The 15,424-nt window shown below is 32.3% G+C and overlaps 1 protein-coding gene across 2 annotated transcripts in view; it reads left to right on the top strand.

Annotated features, from left to right (window-relative positions):
- The window catches only part of LOC106464349 (protein FAM193A-like), a 102,907-nt gene extending 92,014 nt beyond the window's left edge, over positions 1–10,893 (top strand). For both annotated transcript variants that reach the window (XM_022392039.1, XM_022392038.1), the window contains exons 17-22: positions 1,567–1,701; positions 2,631–2,895; positions 7,263–7,462; positions 7,810–7,882; positions 9,522–9,603; positions 10,412–10,893. In XM_022392039.1, the coding sequence (XP_022247747.1) occupies positions 1,567–1,701; positions 2,631–2,895; positions 7,263–7,462; positions 7,810–7,882; positions 9,522–9,603; positions 10,412–10,532 (876 nt within the window). In that variant the 3' untranslated portion in view covers positions 10,533–10,893. The remainder of the gene's footprint in view (positions 1–1,566; positions 1,702–2,630; positions 2,896–7,262; positions 7,463–7,809; positions 7,883–9,521; positions 9,604–10,411) is intronic.
- Positions 10,894–15,424: the final 4,531 nt, after the last annotated feature.

Raw genomic sequence — 15,424 nt, 5'->3', positions numbered from 1 at the left:
AGTGTCAACGATGGTTCAGCAAATTTTGTTCAGGTGACTTTAGCCTTAAAAACTGTGATGGGCCAACATGTTAGAATTGATATTGATGCTCTGAAGACGTTTGTTGAGTCTAACCCAAGGCAACACAATCATGAAATGGCCCTGAAATTGCATGTCTCTCATGAAACAGTACGTAGACATCTAAGATATTTGGGTGCATCACGAACTCTTCGATGATCATTGTTTCCAACATGTGAACATTGCTTCATCTCTTCTAGCACATAATGCGTGTGAACCATTTTTGGACAGAATTGTCACTGGTGATGAAAAGTGGATTCTCTATGAGAATAGCAAACGCCAAACAATGGCTCAGTCCTAAACAAATACCACTTCCGACTCCAAAACCTGGACTCCATCCACAGAAAGTGATGCTTTGCATTTGGTAGGACATCAAAGGAGTAATTCATTTCGAACTCCTCAATCCACTGCGAACTGTCAAAGCAGAGATCTATAGTCAGCAACTGGAATGTTTAAATCAAGCCCTTCATCAGAAATACCCTTCACTCGTCAATTGGAAAGGTGTTCTTCTTCTCCACGACAATGCACGTCCACATGTGACACTTTTGATGCAACACAAGACTATGGGGTTGGGTTGGGAAGTTCTCCCCCACCCACCATATTCTTCAGATATGGCACCATCAGATTACCATCATTTTCATTCACTGCAACACCATCTTAATGGGAAAACATATGCAAATGTGGAAGATGTTAAAGAGAACATCAACATGTTTTTGCTTCAAAGTCAAGTGATTTCTTTAATCAAGACATTAACAACCTGATTGTAAGATGGAAACGAATGTAGGCTATTTCATTTATTAAAGGGTTTGTTTTGATATATATATATATGTTGTTCAGGTTTTTTTCATCTAAAAAAAGCAACATTAATTTATTGATGACGTAATACATATAGCAATTACATGGCTAACTACATTGGAAACAACACATAGGTTGCTACTGAAAATAGTTTTATCTAGCATCCCTTAGATTTAAATCAGATACTGAGTACCAGAATTTCTCTCTGTGTTATGTGGGGTGTTATATACTTTTAGGTACTTAATAGTTCAACTGGCATGGTGGTTGGGTACTCCCAAACTGCAGGTCATCAGATCAAAACCCAATGCCGACTGTGCTGGCTCTTTCAGCTGTGGGACGTTATAATGCAAAAGTCAGTCTCACTATTCATTGGTAAAGAGTAGCACAAGAGTTGTTAGTGGGCGCTGATAGCTGCTTGCTTTCCATATGATTGACAGTTCAAAATTAGGGACAGCAATGGATAACAAATAAACCGTAATTCAACCTGGGACAAAGCTGTTTCATTCAGTTCAAGATTGCAGAGTTAAAATTCTTATTTTTACTTGCTCATTTGATATTGTCGTATGTGAAAGATTTAAAATCATGAAAGAGAAATAAAAGTAAAATCTTAAACTAAATGTAGTGTGAGACATTAAGTACAATTCTGACATGGTAGGAAAGGTAGGTTTTGTGTATTTAAGTATCTGTTATATGGCATTTTCTTTTCGCCTTTAGGCAGAAGAAAGGGCCCAAAGAAAAGACCATGATAAAAAAGGAGAACAACTTTCATCACAGAATGTGGAAAATGATAAGTATGAGCAATTTTCAACAGGTCCCTGCCCTGGACTAAAAGAGGAGCTGATATATGAAGTAACATTTATTTAACTATTTTATAAATATATGTTTTTATATGTTAGTTTAACAGTGTAAAGTACTAAATTAATATTTTTGTAAATATTTAAAAAGTGGTATTAGAAAAGGGAAATTTACTCCTCATTATAAAACATTTAGACACTAACCAGCCATCATTCTTGCCATCAGAATTTTATACATATGATTATTAGAAACACAGAGAAGTATGGCGAGAGAGTTTTTGTAGTGTTTTTCTTGTTATCATATAATACTTAGGCTTATTTAACTTGTGTTTAAGCCTACTCCTCTGGGGTTTACTTGTTCCTTTTTACCAGTAGTCCAAAACTAGATCAAATGGTGTATATATTATCAAATGTCATTTACATGATCAAAGTACACTGTTGCACATAATTATTGATTAATGTTGCTTTAACCTAGATTAGGTTTAATGATGAGAAAAGGTATTTCATAAAATGGGTCTAACTCAAAAAGTAGATCAAAACATAAATAGTTTACAAATTTACCCAATAAGTATTATTAAAAAATCCAAAACAAATTACACTGTGATTGAGAAGCAGAAGTGTACATTAAATATAATGAAATATGTTTGTTTTTCAATCAAAATGTATTCTTAACTTTAATTTCAATGTGATTATACAACTTTATATTTTTAAAAAATGTTATTTTTTTATACCAAAAGTAAAAGAACATAATGAAGTAACTGAATTTAAAGTTGTATTTATTTCATTATAAGGATGTGTATGTGGTATTGGGTAATTGTATCATACAATATAAAAATTTCAGCTTGTTGTTATGTTTGTTATCTTTGTATTTTACTATTTTTCAAATTAATAGAAGCATTACTGGAGATTTACTTTTTTTTTTTTTCAGAATTGAGTGTCCTTCATTTGAATAGTCTAAATATTTTGCGCTTCAATTCATTATAGAAACATATTGAAGTGCCACCTTGTGACCAGTTTGTTCATCAAAAATCTGAAGCTCAAGCAAAGATTCAGCAATCAAGAAAAGAAATGTATGGGAAAGTAAAGCCAACACCTAATGGAAATGGTTATCAAGAAATGGAGAGGAAGGAAGCAGTTCAACATTCTCAATCAGAAGAAAAACAGAAAAAACAAGATTTAGAGGCTAGTCAGCCAGTGTATCAGCAGGTTATTTTAAATGGCTATGTAACAGCCCTCACGCAAGACAAAGGTAAGTCTTTAGCTCTCTGTTGCTGAAAACTGTGAAATATTTGTAAAATAGTCCTTTTAGTTATAAAAAAAATATTTTTGATTCATAAGCACCATATGTGGTGATTTCAATTTTTTTATTACTATTATTTCCTTGGCTGGGATTCAAACCCAAGATGTCTCACACACCAAGAAAATGGTCCACTGACTGAGCTAAAGAGTTAAGCCCTTGCATGCCAGGCATTTTTGTTAACAACTAACTGAAATATCACAAAAGAGGTTCCTACATTGGGTACCAGTTTCTTCTTGTAATGATTTCAAATTGTTATTATTATTATTATTATTACTTCTTCAGCTTGGATGTGAATCCAAGAACTCTTGGACACCACAATTTCAAATTTCAGTCCATCTCGTTAGAAATTTTCACATCCATATGACTTGTATTCATATGAGACTAATAAATGTTTGTTGCTTGGCCTTTAGATTGAGATAACGTTTAATGAAACATTGCAGAAATTTTTTGTTTTTTTAATCTGTGATGGCAAGAAGAAACTGAAACCATAGAGTTAAAAACATTGCTCAGCATATAAAAAAATAATAAAATCCAATTAAAAGACAATTTCTCTTAGTTATGTTAATTTTTAACTTTCAACAAAATATTTCATTTGATAAACATTACACATTCTCCTCACCAGATTGTCCATTTTTAGTACTGTAGATGAGCATGATAAGTACAGGCCAATATTTAAGACAGCCTGCTTAGAATCTTTGCATTTTATTGCTATGTACCAGCATGTCATTTATTCAGGTTGTTGTTTAGATGACCATTACCAAAATTTATAGAACAGATTATTTTTCAATTAAAAAAAAGGTAACGATATATCTTTCTTTTTTTTAAATTAATGTGGTTTATGTATTTGCTTTTCACTTTAATCACAATTATACAACTACATGTAGTAGTTTGTTTTTTTGTTTTTTTTTGTATGTTTGGTGAGTTGTTTTGTTTTTCAGTCAACAATACTGTAAGAAAGCCCTGTGAAACATGTCTGTCTGTTGAGCTAGAATCTTAGCGTCTTTGGTCAGCTAGGTTTTTAGCCAATCTTTTCTGTAATTCTCATTTTATTTTGTTTGAAAACTGTAATTATCTATGAAAGCAATATGAATATTGTGGACCAAAAAGATGGAAACATCTTCCTGGAAAACAAAGTTAATGTGAATGAAAGCCAAGAATAGCTAGTACAAAAAAATTGGTTTACCACTGAGACATCATAGATGCATAGATACCTGGTACTTATGTTTGTAGAGGGGGAAAATTCTTTTATACTGTTTTAGTTTTCTGTTGCGTTATTTAATAATGCCTGTATACAAAGCTGTAAAAGCAAAAATAAGTCTTTTTTTTTGGTAAAAAATTATTGTTATGTCCCTTGGTAGAGGAAATGTATATCAATAATTTATAATGTAGAAAATTTTTGTAATTAATTTCAGCACTGATTATATTATCTTGCACAATTATTAGCAGATTTAGAATGTGGTTTTATGCATTATGTGAAATCAGTTTTGTTTCATCAGTGCAGTGATTCGAAATAGCTGATGTTTTATAAATTTTCTTTTTAGCATTGGGTAAGTTGTATTTTTTTAAAAAATTCATTGAATATGTATAATGTTTAATAATTGCAAAATTGTCTTTCACTGAATTTATTACCTAGGAAATTTTGTGATACTGGTATTTTAGAAAAGCTTTACTTTTTTATGAATGAAGTCGTTATTTTATAGGTGAAAGCATTGTTTATCTCCTCTGTGATAGTAAGCTACTATAACACTTGTTACTGTTTTGTATAAGAGTACTGATAAAGATGCGAGTTGAAATTTTTGTTTATAATAGCTGAATCTTAATCTCCAATTCTGGATATATAAAACATTAACTAGCCTACATGCTACAAAAAATAAATTCCTCAACATTTTTCACTTAGAAATAATTTATAGTGGACATAAGTTACCATAATTATGATTTTTTGTGGTTCATTTTATAATTTTCTTTTTGTTCTTCTGTTCATATTCAACAAGTTCAAAAATGTGTGGATTTTAGTCACTGCACTATAGGCTACCAAATAGATTATTTTAATAGATGCCCTATGACAAGTGTATCTTTTTTGTTTTCTGTTTCGTAGATGAGGGTTTTTTTTTTTAGAATTTGCCTTAGGTTGTGTGCTTAGACCTTGTTTGTGTGTATCTGAATAGCTACGAGGTTATTGCTTTCTGCAGATATTTTCTATGTCAGAAATTTCCAGATTATTTCTTGTGTTTCTTACACACTTCCAATACAATGACTTGCGTTTGTACAAAGAACAGCTATTTTCCTCTTGAAGTTGTGGTATTCTGCATCAGAGATTTACATGCCACCAGCCTTGTACATCTACCACTCACATGAAGGATTTAAAAAAATAATTTTTGTAGGTTTTATATGTGTATTTTGAAATAACAAAAAAATTATAAATTACTATACCAATACCATAAAATTCCTCTGACATTTATTGGGCTTCATTACTCAGCTGTATTTGGGTCTAAAAAATTTTATTTTTGTAAGCATTTTGCCTTGATGACCACTCTTCAAACTCTCGAACCATTATAACAGCTTTACCTGTGTAAGTCCCTTTTTTTTCCTATGCATGTACACCTCTCAATATCCTCCCTCAGGTCCTTGCTCAATTTTGGGACACTCCTTTGATTATCTCTCAAAGTCTATCCCAACTTTCTTTCTATTACTATACTTTTTCAAGTCTCAGCCCTGACTTTCATATCCCTTCTGATCCACCCTTACAAACTACTCTTACCTCAGGATATGACATCCCTTTATCATTGTGTATAGGATTGTCCAGTCTACCTCTCTGATCATGTAACTGTCCCTTTGTCCCACTCCTATCACCTTTATACCTCTTCTGTGTACCAAGGTACCTATCACCTGGATCTCATTGTCATCATTTCCCTTTGATTTCATTGTAACATATTCCTCCTATTTAATGGGACATTTCTCCCATGATATGTAAGTATCTTCTATCTTGGGATTTAGGGCAGCATTTCTTCCACCTTCTGTCTTTCCCGATGTCACAGTTTTCTTTCTTCTCTGCTTCCTTTCTACCCTGTTTTATTCCTTCCTTATCCACTGCTCCCCTTCCTACTTCTTGCCTGATTAGATTATTTTTATGGTTCTCCATGCTCTTACTGGGTCCCTATCAAACCTTTAGCTGATGTTTCTGCTCTCCGTAAACACATAAGTCTTATTCATACTTGCTGTTGATACTCGTCATACACGTATCTACACCCTTGTTTCCTCCCACTTTCTCATTACCACTCTTCTCTTCTCCTTTATCCTGGTTGCTCTTTCCTCTCCTCATACCTCATGGTGAGGGAATGTGGTCACTCCTTTTCTCCCATATTCCCTCCTTCAGTTTCTTCTTTCGATGTTATTTCTGTTCCAAACAGATGCCATTGGGTGTCACACTCCATATGCTTTCCTTTGGGCACTTTATGAAGGGAACTCATCAAGGTTTAATGTTTTCACCAGCTCCTCTTGTCATTTCAATGTGGCTATTTTGTGTATGTGTAATTGATGTATTGTCTCAAAAGTTAACATTTCCTTACCTGAAAACATATTTCAGATTGATATTCACCTCCACACACCTTCCCACCCATCCTACTCACTTCAGGTGCACTTTCCTCTTGCCTCGTCTGAGATAGAAGTTATTTCAAACGCAAGTGCTTAAGGGAATTACTGTGCAAGCAGGTTGTATTGCCCTCCTATTGGTGAAGGGCTGTCATCACATGATGATGTCATCATGCACTTGTGCAGTTCATGTTAAACTTGTGATTTTTAGGTGGAAGTTAGCTCAAGGCTAGCGGCATGCAAGTCTCATAGCTGATGCTCAGTTGGAGTTGAGTATCTATCAGAAATACTTAAGTTAACTTTCAGAACTGGCAATCCTAGAAAATCAGTGATTTCTTTCAGGAAGTCTGTATTGGTCTAACACCGTCAGTCCCACATCAGTGCATTGTACGTAAGCCTCCTCCATTGGAAATTGTGCTACAGAGTAATATTCCATAACTATGGCTGTAAGGCCTAGGCACTTATTCTTGTATCATTACCATGAATCATGGTTTGTGAACATCCCATTTGTGTTTGTTAACAAAACTAAATGTGAAACAACTAATAAGAAAGATTTTTGTTTATTGATTGTTTATGAAAAATTAATGTCTGTGTAACTCTGAGAATGTATATTTTCTGTCCTTGATAGTGACATTGTCTTGCTATTTTTCTAAGAATTTCAAAAATGAATTACTTTATGAGTTCAATACTTCGCAAAATGTGAATAGGATTATATCTTTCCTTCTCAGAAAATAATGCACCTGTAAAGAAGATAGAGGTCTCTCTGCCAATGACCAGTAACAGTATAAGCCCTCCAGTGCTTGATTCAAAGGTTTTAAATCAAGCAGGTGTATGGGCCACTTACTGTAAAAACAACAGGATGAGTAAAGAAGAAGATAGTTCCATGAAAAAAGCAGAGGGGTCAAACAAAAATGGTGATATACAACAGGTGTAGTTACATTTTTTGTTCCTATCAAGATTTAAAGTGTCAATTTATGTTCCATAATGTTTTTGAATTTTGTGTTAATAATAGAAAATGATTATTTGTTTAAAATATTTTATTCAATAAATTTGACTCTTTATTTTAGTTGTTAGAAATGTTAAGGACTTTGAATGGATATTCTTGCACCTGCTTTCATTGCCCATATGTTTTAGATACGTACTTATATAATAGTTGAATGATTTAATTAAAGCATTATATTTATAATATCATTTAATTTATACAAGCCACATCTGCAGTTTGTGGTATGTATTTGGTTCATATTGACAAAGGTATTTATCCCTTTCTTTTAACAGTTGAGTAAACTTTCTGTTAGAGGAAAGAAAAATAAGAAGAAGAAAAATTGTACAGATGACATAACATGTCCAGGTATGTATTTGGGTGGAACAAGCTGATTACCAAAGTAGCCCTAAACATTCTTAACCGTGTTCATATAACTATTTACTTCACTTAATTGGATTTGCTATAACTAGTTGCTTATGCTAAAGAAAACAGTACACAACTTAATATTCTCATAAGTAGGTTTGACTATTTAGAAATTTGCTGCATAACGTGTGTTAGGTGAATGATTAAGGAATGGGCTGCTCCAAAATTCCACTAAAGACAAGCCAGACAGAATATTTAGTTGTGTGCTAACAGGTGCTGATTCTGTCCAAAAAAAGTAAATACTACAGATCAAACCTGATCGGAACCAGTTTGAGACTATTCTAAACCTTGTGTTTAATTTTTGTAAGATACATTGTTTATACTGTTAAAGCTAATTATAAACATATCCTTTTAAATACAAATTGTAAGTACATAGGCAAGGGAAGAAGCTGTTAAACAGTTAGTAATATTGATTGGTTACATCAGTATCATCTTGAGTAAGAAAGGTTTGAGTCTAAAATGTGTTTGTTACTGTCATTAACGTCATAATAAAATAACTTCATATTACTTTAAAAATTGATTTTACGTATAAAATCTTAAACATATTATTAAACTGGTGTATAATTGTAGTCTTATTTTCTCGTAAAATCAATTCAAGAAGTTAGATGAATAGCTTTAAAAAGCTTGGTGACATTTCAGAAGATGATGTTGTGTAGAAACAGCTTTCATTAGTAATGTTGACTGACCTTACATGTAAGCACAAGAATGTGGTTTGATGGAGGTTAATAAAAACAACTAGTTTTTGTGGGCCATTATAGTAGATCACATAAAAAAACTAATTATAGAACAATTTTAAGTTGTTAACCTTTTTATCTGTGATATAGTATGTGCTTTATATTTGCTACTATTTCTTATAAATTTTGTGTGTGTGTGTGTATTACATCTTTGGTGTTTTGTTTTATTTTGTTAAAAAATGTGTTAATTACTTAGCACTTCATTTACATGCTTGATTTTGTTTAATGCCTTTGTATAAGTTGATTTAATGATGCTTAAGTTTTCCACTAGATGAAGACTTGTTACTAAAATTACATGATCTTTGTTTTTTGTGGGCTTTTTGTTAATAATTTTTGTTAAAACGTAGAAGATACCAAAGAGAAAATGAGTTTGCTGTAACATATTGAATCGGAACACATGTAGGATCGAGACCGAGAGTGCCTGAAAGTCAGCTGTAGATCTTAATAAGTTTCTGATATTAATTTGGTTTTGTCATTGTTCTATGAAAACAAAGGCCTGATCCAAACAGAAAAGTAGCATAGTTTTGATAATTTTATACAATTACATAACTCAAAAGAATGACCTTGAGAGGAAGAAATTAAGTATTTACAGACCTTAACTGAGTCATCAGGATGTTTAGACTAGTTGTACTAGACATGGGTAGGCTAATGGGCTTTATTTATTAGTTGAGTTTATTAATCTATAAGAACTTTCATGCTGTTAGAAAGATTATTTCTAGGCCTTATTGTTATGCAAGTTTTTTTTTTCAACTGAAGAACATTGACACTGCATTTTGTGTTGCTTTTAGATAATAATTAAACTGTACTGTGGGAGAACTTCTTTTTAACGCAGCTTTTTGTGCATTTAGATGAAGTTTTCCTACCTAACTATAATGGACTAGAAAATGGAGAATTAGATGAACTAGAAAGGGAACTTGAAGATTTTAAAAGGTAAATAGTACATTTGTAATCTGGGTTAGTTATAGATTAAGTAAGTGTTGGCCATTCATTAGTTCTTTCTTTTGTTAGTAGTCACACAAGAAACCCAAATAATTATGTGTTCAAATATTTTCATACGTTCATAATTATTTTTATAAAAACGCAAAAGTTCCTTCAAATGGTGATTCAGTTTGGGCATGAGTCCAAAAATATTCAGAAAAATATATATGTGTGTGTGTGTCTTTAAGATACCTGTCAAAATTAAAACAATTTAATTATGTAATGTAATATGTTGTTCTCCAAGTTTTTTTTATTAGATGTTTGTTGAAATGGTTTAGTCATAGTTTGGGGTTTAAAAGAAATATCAGACAAAAGTACCCACTTACTAAAGATAAGTATTCAGGCGGGATTTAATGGTTTGGGAAATAATTTTTATCTTAGCTTTAGTTAAAAAAATATGAATTAAGTTTTGGCATGTATTCTTATTATATAGTGTAGGATATGTTATATCCTCCCCCCCTTTTATGAATAACTCTGTGAAATATAAGTTTGTTGATTCTAACTTGCATTTTGTATGACACCTTGGTAATAGTTGAATTTATTATATAATCTTTTAGACTAAAGAATTTTACTTAACTTTTGTGTTTGGGTTGATTTTTTTATTTCAGTTTAAATTGCCATTCTGGCAGACCTTTGGCAGCCATGCTTTTTTTTTTCATGTACTACTGTTTATCTTGGGAAGAACCTTAAAATTTGAATTTACTCCAATATGTGGTAGGTTTTTTTGAAATATATTTAATAGTAACTTTTCCACATACAGGTTTTGTATGAATTCTGTACCACCTGCACACAGAGAGAAGGTACATGTAAATCTGAAAGATATTGTTGTGAAGACAAGAAGACCAAATTATGGAATCAGCACTTTAGCTGGTGGTCCTTAGCAGATTGTGTTCCTGTCCTACAAGCTGCTTGAGCTGGAAAGATGAAAGCAGCAGAAAACTTAAGTTAACCCCCATCTATAAGCAACCTTGATGCGGAATAAAGGAAGTTTTCATTCTTCTTGCTGATGTCCAGTGAACTTTGACCTTAACTTTTTTTTCTTTGAGGGCAACAGCTTTGATGTTTTATTGGGACATTAATTAACCTCTGTTAAATAACTTGTTGAGAGTAAAATATGAATTGCAGAGAAATATAATGATGCATATACAAAAATCCAGTTTGTTATACAGTCTTTTACCACCTTCTTTTGTTAGATTATAAGATATTGGTGCGCCTATTAAATAAATTAAAAAAAGTTCAAGATTTCTGCATTTTTTGTGATTCTTTTCTAATGACGTGCAACTGACATTGATTTCAGCTTTGTCTTTTACTAGGATTGGAATCTCTTAGGTTTAATTATGAAATTTAAGATTTACATATATATAGTATTTTGTTATCCATCTAATTATGCAATGACATCAGCTTTCATCTTTTTGAAGGTCACCTTGTAAAAGCTTGGGACACTTAGAAATAAGATTCAGAGGTTCAGAGCTAATTTTAATTCTGGTATTTTATAAAAAGTTTTATCAGTGTGACAAAAGTATCATCCTGACAAAGGTCCTATGGAGTGTTTGTCAAAAGCTGCCCCAGTACAGTGAAAAAACCCATAATTTTATGTCATGAGTTTGTATGTTGTTTAGTGTTATACTCATCTAAGTCCATTTATCAAACACATAGGAAATAAAGTGCAAATGGATGTTTCATTGGTTTACTTTAATGGGGTTAAAATAAGGTGAAAGAGAAGGAAGTTTATTAAATAAATGCTTGTAAATAAAGGAAAGAAATTTAACAAAAGGAACTTTACTGTTGCTTGATTATGTGAAAGCCTCAGTTCATTAAAACTTCCTCTAGTAAAACACCTATGTGTTAAGTGTTAGCTCTTTTCAGATACTGGTACTTCGTGCTTATAATTTTGAAAGTAACTCAAAATAATTTAAAGAAAAGCTAGAAAAGATTTCATATGATTTTTTTAACAAGCAATCTCTGATCTAACCAGAGAAAATAAGTGGGTAGAGTCAACATCAAACCCAAGGATGGGTAAGGCTCAATCTGCCAAACATGTTGCAGCTTTGGGTGATAGTCATTTGTCAATCCAAGTCAAAAATGGTAAGCAGCATCAACACTGTTTATTGCCCTCTATCATCATTCTTCCTCACACTCTGCTTTTTATGATTAGAAACCTCCTTGAAATACCTGGTTGGTATGTGAATCTTGCTCTTCACTTTGGACATTTATTTGCATAATTACCTTTATTAGAGATAAACCATTTTTGACCTCTTTTATAGCTTACTTTTTCATTCATGGGTATCCTGTCATTATCACATCCATACCTGCTACACTGGTAGCATTCCAAGCATTTCGTGACCTTTCAATTGCAGGGCAATTTTGAAACTGACATGTTTAAAAAGTTCAGAACAATTGATATAAGCGTTTTTTAAGAAGATCAGTATGTTCTTGGTGAATCTGCATTAAAACAACTGATAGCCAGAAGCCAATGGTTAGCAGAAAAAAAGTCATGTATCTTCATAAGCACCTCTCGCTTTCAGAATTGCCGTACATCGTTTCGTTCATCATAAAATAAGCTGTATTCTGATAAATTTACAGGAAATACAATGAAATTCTGGAAGTAGCAGGGTGAGAGCAGTTTAGCAAACACTCTGGTTCAGTCATAGATTGCTTTTTATATTTAAAGATTAAAATAAGTTACTAATTATGCAGTTTGAATGATCTAATATTGTCATCTAAAATTAAAGCATCAACAAAAATAAAAATAAATCTTATGAAATCTTTCTGTATCAAAATATAATATAAATACACATATAGTCAAAGTAAAAAAGAAAAGAAACAGTCTAGTATTTGTAGGCAAACTTCAGAGGCTGATAAAGTAGCCATTAGTGTGTCAATTGCTTTTTGGTGATTTCAGTTTACCAGTTAGTTGATTTAGCATTCACATTTTAATGTGCACAGACTTTGATGTGTTGGAGAGTTAAGATGTGGAAATTGTGATTGTATGTTTGCTGTTTTGTAAGTACACAACTCATTGTTTAAAAATCAACTTTGATTATTTTTTTGAATTGATGGAATTATGAGAATTCCACTTATGTGAATATGCATAATTTTGGGCCTCTACAAGAATGCATAACAATGCCTTTCTACACATCAGTATAAACACCCAACAACTACAATACATGACTTTTAGAGATGTCTTCTTAAATTATGAAAACAGAATGAAGATCAGAATAATTAAAAATATGATATAAAATTAAAGTGTTCCATATTTGAAATTTTCTGCTCACATAAAATTGATAGCAATAATATTTATAGTATCAATTACCTTTCTCTAGTATACTTATAAGTAAGGAAATCTACATATATTTTTTGGTATTATTAAGAGTGTTCAAAACTTTTGTAAACAGGATCAATTGCAGCGACAAAGCAGTAATAAACTTTAACTTCTGACATTTTTAAATACACTGTCAACAAGCCATTGTGCTTAGTTTATCTTGTTAGATCAGTAACTGTGATGTTCTTTTATGGAAGACAAAGTGAGTCATTCAAGTTACACATTCACCCACTTCTCCTTCAAACTACATTTTGTATAAGTTTTCTAGCAGTGTCAGGAAAGAAATTTTAGATTACATTAACTTAAAGAGCAGTTTGTTTACTATATTGTGCTTGTCATATAATGATATAGTAGATTAAATAATTATGAAATATAAATGTTTAAGTAATATAAAAACCTCAAAGGATTACCCTGAACAATACTGAGATATGCTAAACTTCTGTATTTTTATTAAAAGGTATCTGGAATAATTTAATTGAACGTTATTTACAAATTCAAAGAGGAATGGTGGCTCGAGAAGTGATATCACCACATCTTGTGGATTTAATCTTGGTTTCATATTCATAGTTATCAGACTCAAATCCTTGATTGCTTTGAATGTTCTCAGTTAACCTTCATAAAATTCTCCTTAGTGACAGCAGTGTTACACTTGGTTGAATTGTGATTATTTAACTAGTAGACAGCCACATATTCTTTTTACATAACTAGAAGATATGAAAACCAATATTTTATTCTTTGGTATCACATCCCTAACATTGATCAAAAAATTATTATAATTGATTAAACACAAATGTAATTTATATTTGTCGATAAGCTCTATGCATAGCCGACACTATATTTTAATGTAACTGTTGCCTTATACAAGATAACATTGTTACTACTGATTTTTAAGCATATGTTCTCCATGAAATGAGATAAGTTTGCCCAAAATAATATTAAGAATAGGTATACACTTTATTTTCTTCACTCAACATGGGAGGTATATAGATAGACTTTCAATTGATTAGAAAGGAATAAACAAAAAGTTATCAATACTTTGTGTTCTCTTCTGGCATGACGTCTGCTTAATCCTTATGATCTTCTAGATGTTAGTCTGTAGCACCTGGTCCCATTTCTTCACAACAATATCTTCCAACACGTGGAAAGTCACAGGATGAACAGGGCTAGCTGAAACAGCATCCTCGATCGAGGTCCAGATATGCTTAATAGGGTTAATGTTTGGAGCAGCCCACTTCATAAGGATAGTAGTCTCCTTCTGAATGCACAACTCCATGTCTCGAGCACAGTGTGTAACATTATCATCCATAAGGACAAATTCAACACTAATGGTATTGGTGTACAACTTCATCTAAATGTCTAGGATTTCATTTCTGAACTACACAGCTGTCAATGAGCCATCTCATTGAGGTCAGTTCATTGAAGCATTTCCTCCAAGACCATGATGGATCCACTCCCCTCATGTTCTGCTAAGTTTGCATTGTGATAATACTACTAAGGTTGTTTTCACACATTAGTATCATGGTTTGTGAAACCAAGAAAAATATTGAATTTACCTATGAAGAATACTCGTGTCCAGTCTTGGATGGTCAAAGACGTGGTTTTGAGTCCAACTTTGATGATTTTGACACTGGGCCAACGAGATCCTACTACGTGCTTTTTGTGACCACAAATCAGCTTTTATGAGACAGTTTGTATTGAACTCTAATGCGTTTTGAAGGTCATAACAGAACTTCTGTAATATCCGAAAATGGTCTTGTCGTGCCTGTATCTTTTGAAAGCAGTCTTGTCCTGGACTTATTGCTTTGTACAACCCTTTCTATGCCATATTTTTATATTTCCATTAATTATATATCATATACAATCATGGAAGATGACATTTTAGCTTGCATCTTGGTTTTTCTGTACCAGGTCCGTTCGAAGAACTTTCCTGATGTTTAATGGGATAGTTGTATCTTATTGTCACATGAAGCAGAGTTAATTTTTATGATGAAATTTTCTGATTTGAAGACTACAAAAAAAGGGTCATTCGTGAATGCAGTTTTAGCGGTTTCAATGAGATTCTTTTCTTTTTTTTATCTTTGAGGTTAGGGGGCTCATTCATGAGAGAGCGCCAAGACTAGCTGGTAAAATCTCATCGGCGTAACAAAAAATTTTACCTCTGTTGATTGTGCAATTACCTTTAAATAAACACAGTTTAATTTAATTCGACATTTATCTTTCCATTTACAATAGTCCTACCGCTTTAAATTTTTAATTTATCATTAGAAATTAAAGTGTTATTTTGTGTAAACGACTTCAACTGTCTTGTCTCTTTCATTCCACCACTACAAATCGCATACACCTGTCAATTCCACACGCTAGGTTCTCATATCTCTATAGTGAGAAGATCGGATAATTATGTATTTGGTAACCTAGAATTCCAGCAAGGCTACTGCTTCCCATAGGTTAAAA

Source organism: Limulus polyphemus, unplaced genomic scaffold, assembly GCF_000517525.1.
Source record: "Limulus polyphemus unplaced genomic scaffold, Limulus_polyphemus-2.1.2 Scaffold1624, whole genome shotgun sequence".
In the NCBI taxonomy this organism is placed as follows: Eukaryota; Metazoa; Arthropoda; class Merostomata; order Xiphosura; family Limulidae; genus Limulus; species Limulus polyphemus.
The sequence above is the reverse complement of the archived record's forward strand: the minus strand, read 5'-3'. Positions and strand labels throughout refer to the sequence as shown.